We start from the raw sequence: 13,662 nt of genomic DNA on the forward strand, positions 1-13,662 counted from the left end.
GGCTCTGACCCACAGGCATCCCAAGAAAAGGGAGCAAGTAGTCAGCACAGTTGCCCCTTGGAGAGCTTCAGGAAACCTGGACTTCAGCAACGACCAAAAGCTAAAGGGGTCAAGAATATCTTAAACTCATTAATTCACCAAAAATCAAAAAGAAACAAAGTGAAACACATTCCCAGTTGTCAACTAAGATTTTTTTCTTAATGGTACTGAGGTTTGAATTCAGGGCTTCACACCTCTTAGTCAGAGAGCTCTGCCACTTAAACCACACCTCCAGCCCAATAAGATTGTTCTCAGAGCTTTTGATACTAGTTGAGCTTATGATATGACACCTATCCTACTGATTCTTCAAGAACTGGCTATGCCCCTAGAAGCCAGGAAGTAAACTAGAGAGAATACAAATGAACATAACCCTCTCAAGATAGATGATGCATGTCAAGCACATGTGCTCAGCAGAGCAGGCTCATACGCATCCCAGTTACTCCACTCAATCCTGGAAGAATCCAAATACAGGGGAAGCCTTACATACAAAGTCATCCATCACAGAATTACTAACAACAGCAAAAACTAAGAAGCCACCTAAATATGCAATACCATAAAAATAAACTGTGACACACAATGAAAAGAATCAAAAACATTGCTATATGAAAATAAAACACCACCACTGCAAATGATCTTAAAAGAAAAAAACTACACATGTAAGAAAGCCTAGAAGACTGGTGATACTGCTTAGGTGATTTCTAGATTTCTCTTTTTTTTCCCCCTTCATTCTAATTTTCTAGAAATATTTCTGAAACATGTATATATTTCTAATTGGGAGAAAAACTTTGTACATATATTCTTTTGATCAGCAAATTAAAAAACAAATGGCAAGCTGGGTACTAGGGGCTCATGCCTATAATCCCAACCATTCAAGTGGCTGATATCCTGAGGATCAGAGTTCAAAGTCAGCCAAAACAGGAAAATCTATAAGACTTGGCTAGGGTCATGGCCAAGTGGTAGAGTGCCAAACAAGCAAGCCCAGCAATCTCAAGGCCTTGTGTCCCAATTCTGGTATCATTTTTAAAAAATAAATAAGAAGGGCAATTGAGTTGTCAAAGTCACAACCCAGACTGGAATGAAGAAGGCCCCAGTTTACTGGCATTTCTAGGAAATCCATCTCTGCCCCTATCACCAGATAGTCAGAGTATCAAGACGGTTGTTTAGGAAATAAGCAAGACTACAGCTAAGTGAGGGGCAGAGTACCTCTGCTGTCTTAAGTTTTCTCAAGCACAGGTGCAGGGCCCCACATTTCTGGCAATGTAGGACACCACGTTACAGCAACGTAAGATGAGAGTGAGCACCATTCAAATTCTAACACAAATTGGAATTAAATAAAAAGGAGCAGAAAACCTAGGTCATGAGATCATTCTTTTAATTTCTGTGGCAGTACTTAAATAAACTCAATAGACAAAAAAAAAGTCAACAATGACCAGAAAATGCTCATCTTGAGCAATATTTGCCCCTTCCTTTTATTAAACACTGACTACACTATAGCAGCTAAAGCCAGGCATGGTAGCCCCCATCTATAATCCTAGCTATTCAGGATTCAAAGACCAGGAAGACCAAAGTTCAATTGCAGCCAGGGCAAAAAGCATGTGAGACCTCACTTCAATCAATTAAAAAGCTGGGCATGGTGTGGAGTACCTATCAACCCAGCTACATAGGAAGCGTAAGTAGGAAGATCACTGTCTAGGCCAGTCTAGGCAAAAAGCAAGATCCTATTAGAAAAATAACAAAAGCAAAATGGTCTAGAAGCATGGCTCAGGTGGTAGAACAACTGGCTAGCAAGTACAAGGCCTTTACTTCAAGCCTAGTACTGTCAAAAAAACACAAAAATAATGAAAGAAGCACTCTTACATGTATCATATTTTTCACACATCTTTATTATGCCCATGGAAGTAATTTAGGCTTAGAACTGCTGAATAAGTAGTGTATCATTAGGCCTCATGCCTGAATCTGGGCCCGGAGTAGCTGGGAGTCTATGTTCCTCCCCTAGCTCTCACCATCTTGCCCTCAGCAGGGCAGAGTCCAGTGACCACCCAGAAAGAATGGACGTGATGCAAAGACAAAGATGGGAGCACCTGTTAGGGGCTTTCTGAACATAATTATTCATTGTTATTATCCAGTGGTAAAGGATCTGCCGCCATCACATATAACAATAACAAAACCTAAGCTTGAAGAAGTCCAGTGCACAGATTCTATTCATTGCATAAAAACACATTCTGTGTTGCATCTTCCTTAAATGACCCTTTGAAAAACTTTCCTAGAGGGCGTTTTACCTTTTTCTGAATGATACCCAAGTAGCAAATATTTGGCACAATTAAACACGTTGGAAACTAAAGGTCAAATATAACATTAAATCACTCTTGCCTACTATAAAAACATGATGATCTTAATAAAAAGTAAGATGGGTCTGGGTTTAAGACCATTGTTAGCTCCAGGACTTGGGAGACAATTATCTCTGAAGAAAAAAATATCTCAAAATAAAATTAAAAAGACTAGGACCAGACAAGGTAGCACATACCTATAATCCCAGCTGTTCAGGAGGTGGAGATTGAAAGGATCATAGTTTGAGGAGAGCTCAACAAGTAAGTTGGGCTTGATGGTACAAATCCATAATCCCAGCAACACAAAAGGGACAGGTAGAAAGATTAAGCTGGGGGGAAGGAGGGGGAAAGAAGAGAGAAAAACCTTGAGAAATAACTATAAAGCAAAAAAGGACTGGAGTATATATAAATGTGTACTGAGAGGGTCAAAGTGTTAATAATAAACATTTAAAAGTGAGCTTATGGGTGATTTCTGTCAACTTCTTTTTTCTGCCTTAAGAATTTCATACATATCCTACAATGTGCTCTTTTTTTGTATGTGTGTGTGCTGGGCCTAGGGCTCGAACTCATGGCCTGGACACTGTCCTTGAGCTTTTTTGCTCAAGGCTAGCACTCTACCAGTTGAGTCACAGCTCCACTTCTGGCTTTTTGGTAGTTTACTGGAGATAAAGAGCCTCACAGATTTTCCTGCCCATCTGGCTTTGAACCATGATCCTCAGATCTCCGCCTCCTGAATAGTAGGATTACAGGCATGAGCCGCCAGCACCCAGCTTACAACATGCATTTTTTACTCTCATAGCTGGAGGGGATACCAATTCCAATTTGGAAATGATTTGAAATGAGCACAGAGGAGCATCAGCCAGTTCACATGGTACCTACATGAGGCAGGGCTACCTTCAGAAGCTGAGTCTCTGAGCTCCTGAACTTTGTGAACTTTGTGACCACTCCAGGACTGGAATAACATTCACTGCTGCTTCAGTATCCAGCTGATGTCAATCCTGTGACTGCTAGCCACTTAACTCATGCTGCAATTCGTTCAAATCACATGACTTCCCCACAAGTCCCAAGATGCCAAAGAAATGCATTTCTGTGTCTACATGCATTCTTTTCTTTTCTCTTTTTTTTTTTTTTTTCAGTTATGGGTCTAGCACTCTACCACTTGGAGCCATAGCTCCACTTCCAGTTTTCTGATGGTTAATTGGAAATAAGAATCTCATGGTCTTTCCTGCCCAGGCTGGCTTTGAACTGCCGTCCTCAGATCTCAGCCTCCTGAGCAGTTAGGATTACAGGCATAAGCCACCATCTTGGGCTGGCACAAGATTCATTCTAGCCCACAAATGAAACAGCCCACGTGAGCTAGCAGGGGCAGTCACTCACGCATAATTAGGGCTCTGGAGTTAGACATAAGTTTGGGTCCCACTGTAAACTCTCAAGTTCACAAACACACTTCCTTTATCCTTCCTGGATAAAGATGCAGTGAAGGTTCTCCCAGCATCAGTGTGACATACAGCTCCTGATCTCTCTGGAGTGCAAGAAAAACAACCCAGCCGACACTGCACTATTAGAGCTCAAATATCACTTCTATCATCTTTCAACTAAGGCTGTTAAATAACTGCATGTCATAAACCTGGGTAACAGTTGGCACTGATGACTCACACCTTTTTAGGAGGCTGAGACCTAGAGGATTGTGGCTCGAGGCCAGCCCACAAAAAAATCCACAAAACCCCATCTCCAAAATAATCACCCAAAAGCAGTTCTAGAAGAGTGGCTCAAGTGATAAGAGTGCCAGAAGAGCAAGCCCAAGGCACTAAATTCAAAGCTCAGCACCACCAAGAAAGAAAAAAAAATCCCCACAATGCTGCCTTTCCTTCAGAACCTAACATAGTCATTTTACCAGCACAATACCAGATGTCTGTTTTCTGGCTATTAATTACCAGTATATCTTGGTATGGGTTTCTTTTTAAGCAATGGAAAACATTGATGGTTTTCCTAATAAATCAGCTTTTAAAGTTTGTTATCGCAAAAGCAAGACAAAAACTAAACACTGTGTAGAAGTCCCCTCGTGTCAGAACAGAGAAAGGGGCAAGTCCAAGGTCCTTCATGTTGCTCGCATACCAATACTCAAACCAATTACTTCCGCTACTCCCCTGTGAGCCAAAGCTCTGCGAAGGATGTGGCCAGAATGTGAAGGACAATCTATGATTGTCTTAAATTCCACTGAAGAACCAACTTCCACTTTGCCACCAAAAGCAACATGGCCTCAGGAAGTGGGAGGAGAGCTGCAGTAACATGAGCTTATTGTAACAATGGGTCTCAAGTGACTCAAAGTTATTGTCATAGGTATAAGCTGCACAAGGAAACTAGAAATATGGGAAGGAAATGCTGAAATAATTATACGCACAAAACTACAGTTAGGAAAAGGGCAAGAATATCAAGATGACTAGTAGCAGTCCACACACTAGGAACCAAGGATAGAAAAAGAAAAGACAGGTCCCAAGACCAGAAGGGAGTAGGCAGCCCAGAGGGAGGTACGAGATGACAGGTGGAAGACTGGGCTGGCCAGGGAGACCGGCTCTGGGCCAATGCCAGCGCTACCACCTGCTGATTCTGTTACCCTAAGCAAGTCCTGTGAATCTCCTACCAATAAAGCCAGCCTAGCACTTCCTTACAAGGATGCACAGATAAGTGAGATCTATAGGGATCACTAAGTGAAGCTGGGCACGAAGTAGGTGTTCAATAAATACCGCAGTAATCTGCAATTGCTACATTTGTATCCTGGCCTTGCTGCTTGGTAGCTGTGTGACAGTGGATATACTGTACCCCTTGCTGGGATGGAGGACTGCCTTCCCCCACAGGGCTGTGAGAATTAAATGAGATACTCTATGTATCCTGCACTATCTAAAACTTGGCCCAGAGTAAAAGCAGCACTCCCCTGGGGGAGGAGCTGTCACCATCAGCATTATCGCACTGAGGGGGCTGGAGAAGCTCCCGGGCCGTGGGGAACATCCTGTGAAAGAACCATGGCCCTCCTTACTAAAGTCATCCCAGTTCCCTTCGCCGCCAAAGTACCTACCCATCAGGAGTCAGAATCAAAGATAGTCGCTTAAACCAGGCCCATGAACTCTTACCTGGGTCTGGGTTTTCTGGGAGGCTTCTTTGGCTTTTGCGAAGGCAGCGTTGAGATCTTTGATTTCAGCGTTAAGTTCCTCAACCTGAGGGAGCGGGGTGGGAATAAGACACAGCAGACAGGGATGCAAACAGGCTCTCCTCCCCAGCTCAGCCCCGATGCCTTTCCCACCGCACTGTGCAGTGCTCAGAATCCAGGGAAGACCCCTGTGGGCTCTCTAGGCAGGCTAGTCCTCACCAGTGCTTCACCTCTAGGGGGCCCAGTCCCCACAAGTGTTGTTGCTCTGTGAAGGTAAGGTCTGCACACTGGCAGCTTGGGCTTCCGAGTGGTCTAGTGGAGCCCTTGGGTCAACAGACAAGAGTAGGGAGTAGACTGCTGGAAGCCACTCTAGGACCCATTTCCTATGCCTGAAACTAGTCTTGTTGCTCCTGTGTACATCCCTGCCCCTCGTTGAAGTTCTGACACCTTCCTCCTTCCTTCCCATTCTCCTCTCCATGGGAATGCAGGTCAGCTCTCAGGACCTGAACTCCCACATCCATCAGCCCTCCAGGCTGGAGCCTGTGGAAGCTGTAGACCTTGGGGTGCCTCTGCCTGCAGCACAGCTCTCCTGGAGGGCCTGTCGGTGCCTTCTGAGCAGACCCTTCCCCCACTGCCCCATTGCACCCCATTCTCCACTTCCTGTGCTCTGCACTGGGGCCCTCTCTGGAGTCATACACCCAATCCCCTACTCTGGCCTGTGGCCTTACTTCTGCAATCTACCTCCACCTCTCTGTCCAGTTCTCTCGCTGGGACCACATGCTAGTTAGCCTCCCTTGGCTCCCACCTACACTGCCAGCCCCCCTCAACCACCCTCCCCTGCGTCCCCTGAAGCTGGCCCGGCTTCTTTTAGAATTTCAGGCTCTCTCCTAATGTAAGGCCTTCACCAATGTTCAATGCTCTCCCTGTCCACAATGGCTTCCCCGCTTCCTCCACCATGCACCTTCCCCACCCCGCACCCGTCCACCTCCCATCCAAGCCCGCACCACTCATCCTGTAAGACCCAGCTCCCTGCTCCCCACCCCACCCTTACCTGGATCAGGTTCCCTTCCCTCCCTGTGCCCTGTGCCTCCTGTGACAAGGCCTGCCTCCACCTCGCTCACTACACCTGCTAGCCGAACTGGGTCTCTTCTCTTCTCTTGCTTCACTGACTGAGGGACAGAACGGCCTCCAGCACAGACCACTGGCTCCGAACTAACTGGTTCAGCGACAGCCTTGCCTCCAAAATCCCTGCGTCTCAGGGTTCTGTCCTCCTCCCTGAGGTTCCACCTGCACTGGGCAGCAGCGGAGCCACTGGCCATAGGCGGAGCTCGTGAGCCACACTGAGCCACATGGTGAGCTGAGGATAAACTGAAATGCTCGCAAAGTGTGTCTCAACTACAAATGCTTGGTGCTGAAAAAATGAAATATTAATTACTTCAATGAGACTTTTGACTGATTTGATCACATGTTGAAATGATCGTGTCTGTGCATGTTAAAGTTAGTTTAGCTTGTTTCTTTGTATTCATTTTAATATGGCTATTGGAAAATTAAAAGCTGTATGTTTAACTCCTATTGGAGGCAGGGGAGAGAGAACCACACTAGATTTGATACTGTACTCCAAGAGAATTTCCACTAGACAAAAAGGATCCTTTGCCTACTTTCCATTATCTCAGCTCTCTTAAAACTTTTATCTAAAGCTAAAACTTCATGGTAGGAAAGGCTAGCAATGGAAACTAATAAAGAAAACCTCCACTTCAAGTGCATCAGCCGTACCGCTCTTTCCTTTGATTTTAGTGCCGTGGTTAAGCCCTGGATAGCTTTATCCCTCTTTAAACTATTTTTCTTCTCTGTAGCAATTTCTCTTTCTTTCTCTCTCAGGTCCTCCTGAAGTGCCTAAATTAGATTAGAAAAAAAAATCACTAAGTTGATGCATTCTCACCAAAATGCACTGTAAATATATCTTTAAGAGAACACTCAAACGCAGTTATTCTATCTCGTTCCTGTCAACCTGTGATTAATGTTTCCAAGTGGAGCTGAACGCTGTGGCATTAGCTCCACGTTTCTCTGCTAGCGCTCCCGGCAACGGGACTGGGCAAGGGGAGGGATCAGACCAGCTCAAAGGGTGGCAGCTATTCCTGTGAGTACACTAGTGCCTTCTAGAATCTGAATTCAGTCACATCAGAGTCTTTGAAACTAGCCCCGGTTATTTGGGGAAAAATAACAGATCATTAATTTCACTCCTTGATGCTACAAAAGCTAGCGGAGAATTGGGATTGAGGGAGACTGAGTTCACTTCTGAAGCTGATCACCACTACCTCTCCTGGGCTGGGGAGGATCAAGCCAGACACAGATGAGACAGCACTTCTAAACAGGGGATGCTGTACAAATGGGCTGTGGGACAGGCCTGAATCCCAGGGCAAAGGGCCACCCTGTTCTGAGTGTCAGGTGCCACACCTACAGAGTGGGCCTGTCCGCCTATTACTGCAGTTGGAGACCCTCCCTCTAATGTACCTTAGGCACAGCTGGCATCTAGCACATGGCACTCAATAAGTGACAGCCACTGATAGAGAGAATTATCTGCTGCACTCAGAATAAAGCAAAAGCAAGACAGGGCAAATCTTCAATAAAATTTCAAATTAGATCAACAGACCTGGATCCTCTCTTCAAAGTGATTTCTCTCCTTCTGGCGCTCCGTTTGTGTGGCCTAAGAAAAGGCATTATTGATTGGTGTCAGTCAACCAGAGAAAATGGTGTCCATGACCCAAAGGCTCACCAGAACAATTACAGTGAGCACCTCATTTACTCGCCAACATGAAGATCCTCCAAACCAGTGTGCCCTCCCTCTCTCAGCTCCACCCAAGGCCTCTCCTGGATTGAGTACAAAAATCATAAAGACCAGCAGCCTGCTTCATCACCAGCCACCACCGCCCCACCCAACCCCCGGGCCTCAAGAGTATACCAGGGTGCTTCAGGACAAAATGGAAGGGGCTAGGAGAGAACAGGGCCAGAGGTGAGACACAGGCTTAAAAGGAAGAACAAGAGACAGTGGATGATTCCATGTGAAAACTAAAAAATTCACTGCAGTGGATAACACAAAGACCCAGCTCCATGAAGAAATCGAGAGCCATTCTGGGCCTCCAGAACATGCCCCACTGTGAATGACCCATGCAGCAGCCACCCTTGGTCCAACACGAATGGCAGGTGGGCACTAAGACCTACCTGTCCTCTGTCTTCCAGTAGTCTCCAGTGGAGGCCATCTAGAGGCGGGGGAGGGGAGGGAGGGGGGAGGCCAGAGGGGTGTGGAGCCAGCTATCAGTAATCCAGACCTTGAAGCCTTTAGATAAACATGAACACCCCTTTGAGCCTGGTTCTAAACTCAACATAGGGACCAGCCAGCCAAGAGGCTGGAAAGGGTGGTAACTGAGCCTTTGAGTACTGCCAGGCCCAGGATGGCCTCCCCCCATGGCTTTCAAGGGTCATAGCAAATGCACCTTTGAATTGTCTCTAATCATAGAGGAAGAGCAGACATGTGCAATGCACCACAGTTTCATCCTAGGAAGTCCCAGAGGAGGAAATAAAGTCTCTGGACAACAACAAACTAACACATGGTGAAAGACAGTCAGAACTGGGTTTTTTGTTCATAAATAGGAGGCTGGGGGGAAAGATGCCAGGGCTCTGACAGAGATGGCTTCTGCTGATCATTCAGCTGACAGGGAGGGAAGAGGAAAGGCGACAGGGTGTGAACCATGTAGACGGAAGGCGCTCCATTTGAAGTGTCGCAGCCACTCCCCCCGCCCTACCGGCCATCCCTGGGCCCTGTCACCTCACCTCATCCTCGTCTCTCTCCTTAGCTTCCTTCAGAGCAGTAGAAAGTCCTCCGAGCTCTCCAGAGGCCACGTTCTCATCAGGAGATGCCATCTGAGATTTCCCCTCTTTAAGGCGCTGAATTAAAGCTTCTCTGCTCTTCAAAGACAGCTTCAACTCCTCAATCAGCCTAAAAGAGAACAAAATTTAAATATTAATTCTAAGCTGTTCTCTTAGCTCCATGGAGCAGGAGAGACTTGGAAATGGAGCCAGATCTCTACAACTAAACATACGCACAATCTACATTTTGCAGGTCAGAGATCAAGAGCTCAGAATCTGTGCAACATCTGAATCCCCTGGCCACAGCAGCCAGACCACGGCCTGGTCAAGTCACACCCTGTCTGAAGCCCTTCAGCAGCCCCCAGCCATAGCAGTAGTTACTAATAATTTCACAAGAAATCACTTTTTGGCCAAGAAATCCCCTCTTCAAAAGAAGCCTGTCGCCAAAGCTCAAACACAGGGAGCCACTCGAGAGCTGTGCGGATCGTGACTCCACAGTCTCTCAGAGCAAAGCTTAAAAACACACTGACTCTCAAGCTAACAGCCAAATGCCTGGGCCAGGGCTCTGGGGCCCCTTCTGCAGGCTGTGACAGCAGGCTGATCTCCCAGGAAAGCCTCCCCACTACCACTGAGCAGCCTCACTTCCAGCTCTCTTCAAAGCCAGGCTGTTTTATGCCCCACCTCCCCCATGCCTTTGCACGTGCTATCAATACCTTCTACCTGGAATGTCCTTCCCAACCCTGCCCCCATCTCCATTCAATAAGCTCCCTATATCCTCTCCTCAAAGAACCTTTGCTCCCACCAAACCCTTCAGGCAGAGCTGAAGACATCCTTCTCTGAACCACCAAGCCACCTTGCAGGAATTGGTCTCTGACCACAAGTCATGTGACCTCTGCACCTGCATGTCTTTGGTTATAGAATGGGGCAACGTGCTTGTGTGGCCTGGGGAATCCACATTGCCTGACATACAGCAGAACTCAGCAAGTAACACCTGCAGTAAATATTACATTTTTAGAACATTCAACGATTAGAACTCCAATACTCAGAAGAGCTCTTCTGTAGCTGAGCCTGGACAGTATCTGAACGTGGTACACAGAGTAGAGGCTCAGAGGGCCACCTTCATGAAGCAATCAGCATCCCCCAGGGAAGGTCAGGTGATAGAGGCGGCTGACATATCCAGCAACGCCCTTCAATGGGGCAGGGGGCACCAGGCAACCTGTGTGGTGTTGCCCAAAACACAGAGGAAGGAGCAAGACTGCCCTCTAGGGGCTCAGCTCTAAAATAAGCCCAAAATCAAGTGGAAATGTACAGTCACGCCAAGTTGTATAGAATGCTAACTCCATAAACTTGTTTATTTGCTCCTTGCTAATTAGCATCAAGTATGTTCTAGATATGATGAAAATGTGTAGAGGGCTGGGATCACGAGGTGAGACTGAGGCCAAATAAAACTCCGCTCATTGACAGAGAATAGCAGCCTCCTTGCCACAGATGGAGCCTGGCGCTGCCACATCTTCAAGCTTTCAAGAGAAGCTACAAACTCATACTTTTGTGTGAAATTCACCGTTTTCAATATTGGCAACTATTCAAACTGAAAAATTCTGTGGAGACCAAAGAAAAGGTATATGCTAGCCACATTCAACCTGCAGGGCTCCCCGACACTGCCTCCAACATACAGAACAGCTGAGAGGCCAGACTGGAGGAAAGAAAGCAGTGACTGTAAGTGCCTCTGAAAAAGATGCTGGGAGCCAGAAAGATGCTGGCAGGGCCCACCCGAGGAAGGGGCAGACCTCTACTCCTAACAGTCTGCCTGCCCAGCACTGGGTCACTCTTGCGTGCAGCAGACCTGGACTTTTCTCACCAGGACACAACCACGGAAGCCAGCTAGCTAGCCACGCTAACCATCTGACCTTGGCTGAGCTTCAGATAGGGAACACACGGATCCTAAACCCCAGAGAGTATCACCCAAGTCAGTGAAGAGCTGGCTGCTGCCCTCAGAGTGGGGTATGACTGGGACCTCTGTGCCTGAGGCAGATGCATTCACAACACTGACAGAGCAGACTCTGCCCATCCAGCAAGTTCTGTGGGAACCTCCAGGAAAGTGCCGCCTCCGTGAAGCCCTGACCTGATCCCCCACTTCCACGTGGTCTACCACACTCTGTACTCCCTTCCCAAATGAGCGAGTCAAACTTAGGCAGGACACCCTGACAGAGACAGTTTTCCTCTAGCTCTCCTGTGAAACGTGCCAGCCTCTGAACCCTGGCATTCTTTCTGGGCTGGAAACTCCCAGGGTTCCTCCTGAAGGGCTTTCCCTGCCCCACACCCAAGCACAGAGTCCTGAACTCACCTCTATGGCTACATCCATCAGGATGTACAAAACCACAAGGGTGCTCCACAGAAACAAGACCCTGTGTATCTCTGCATTCCAGACACAAATGCCCCAGGCCTGACTCCTCAGTTAAAGAAGGAATATGCATGTCCTCTAATGTTAGCCTGGATCCATGTATCCACCCACCTCCTGGCCTCCACTCACAGACTCCTTGAACTGTATCTGAAAGCATCATCTGTCCACTAGTTCCACTCAAAAGCACATCTTCTTTCTTCTCCCAAATTCAGCAAACCACACTAGTATGGCTCATCTGCTCATGCTGGGAGAGGTTAAGTAATACTGTAGCTCTTCCCTCAGCCAACCAAGCCCTGGAAGCTCACATGCACGCCACCTTCTCCCATCTCCACCTGTTCACTTCCAAGCTGGTCCATCCTGGTCACCATCACCTCCCCTGTAAATGTCTTTATCAGCAGGAGACCAACCTTCTACAAAAACCCAGAGCAAACAAATCCATTCCAGCCAAGGGATCTCTCTAAATCTGACTGTGGTCCTGCCCCCAAACCTCATCCCTCACACTCCAGTGGCTTCTCACATACCTTCAGGATGAAACCCAGACCTTCCACACAGCCCCACCTCTTCCCACTGCCCTGCCAGAACATAATACTTGGCCATGCTGAATGGCTTTTCCTGCCTGCCTGTTCATCTGGACTATTATACAAACCATTCCTATCCCTGGAACTCCTTACACCCATTTCTTTGTCCAAGTAATTTCTCCTCAGCCTCATACAATAGCTCATCTTTATCCATTTACCTAAAGTAGATTCACAGTAGTTAACCACGGTCCAAATATATTAAGTGAAAATGATAGAAATAATTCATAAATGTTAAATGGATGTCACACTACAGCATAATGAAATCTCATACTGTCCTCTCCTTCCCACCTGGCACATGAATCATCCATGCTATAGATGCTACCCACCCATTGGTCACTCAGAAGTCATCCTGGCTATCACATGGACTGTTACAAAGTGCTGTGTCCAAGTAACCCTAACAGAACAAACACACAATGCCTGTGCATCAACCTGTGGGGAATCACAACAATACACAGTACAGTAAGGTATTTTGAGAGAGAGAACATGGTCACAGGCTTTTATTATAGAATTCTGTTGTGTTTGGTCTGCTTTATTATTGTTGTCGATGCCTTTACTGTTTCTAATATAATTATGAGTAGGACAAAACATACACTCAGGTTTCAGGTATTCACACATCCCCTACAGATTAAAAGAGGACTACTGGACTTGCTACAGGAAACTTCTAGTCTCTCTAAACTGAATTTGGTAATGATTGTGCTGTTTGTGCCTCTTCCACCCTTTCCACCTCACTACATGACAAGCTTAAATTTCGATGATGAATGAGAATGATCTAATTGGTATCATTCAGTCCTTTATTCCAATCCTATTATGTAGAACAGAAGATTCGAAGGAAACATTTGTTGAATGAAGGACATGATGATCCAACAGAAGCAATGAATTGCCGGACAAGCTTCACTGACATCCCCAAACACGCGTGCACGCGCACACACACTCACGGGGGGTGGGCAGACACACACACACACACACACACACACACACACACACACACACACACACACACACACACACACACACACACACACACACACACACACACACACACACACACACACACACAGGGTCTTTCCAATCAGCTCTATTTCAGGACTTCTTTGCAAACCCCTTCCAGCCTCCTCCTTTCTTCCTCATCACAGGCACTTGGAATTCTATTCCACATTCTACTCTATTCTATTCCATTCCTTGAGCTTCTACCCCAATTTAACTGCTAGAACCTATAGTGTAGGAAAACAAGTCCATAAGAGATGTACAAGTCATTATGTGGAAATACAAACTTTACAACTTTGGCGGGTGTGGGAGGGTGGAGGGGAG

The 13,662-nt window shown here is 46.6% G+C and overlaps 1 protein-coding gene across 2 annotated transcripts in view; it reads right to left on the minus strand.

Moving 5' to 3' along the window:
* The window catches only part of Cdk5rap2 (CDK5 regulatory subunit associated protein 2), a 175,854-nt gene that overhangs the window by 121,016 nt on the left and 41,176 nt on the right, over positions 1–13,662 (minus strand). Inside the window, exons 8-13 of one of the 2 annotated variants that reach the window (XM_042678676.1) lie at positions 9,340–9,505; positions 8,162–8,215; positions 7,285–7,404; positions 5,495–5,578; positions 1,287–1,290; positions 77–81 (exon numbers count right to left, since the gene is read on the minus strand). In XM_042678676.1, coding sequence (XP_042534610.1) covers positions 77–81; positions 1,287–1,290; positions 5,495–5,578; positions 7,285–7,404; positions 8,162–8,215; positions 9,340–9,505 — 433 coding nt within the window. The remainder of the gene's footprint in view (positions 1–76; positions 82–1,286; positions 1,291–5,494; positions 5,579–7,284; positions 7,405–8,161; positions 8,216–9,339; positions 9,506–13,662) is intronic. The other variant, XM_042678675.1, reaches the window with a different exon arrangement.

This window comes from Dipodomys spectabilis, unplaced genomic scaffold, assembly GCF_019054845.1.
Source record: "Dipodomys spectabilis isolate Male_0828 unplaced genomic scaffold, ASM1905484v1 ptg000046l, whole genome shotgun sequence".
In the NCBI taxonomy this organism is placed as follows: domain Eukaryota; kingdom Metazoa; phylum Chordata; class Mammalia; order Rodentia; family Heteromyidae; genus Dipodomys; species Dipodomys spectabilis.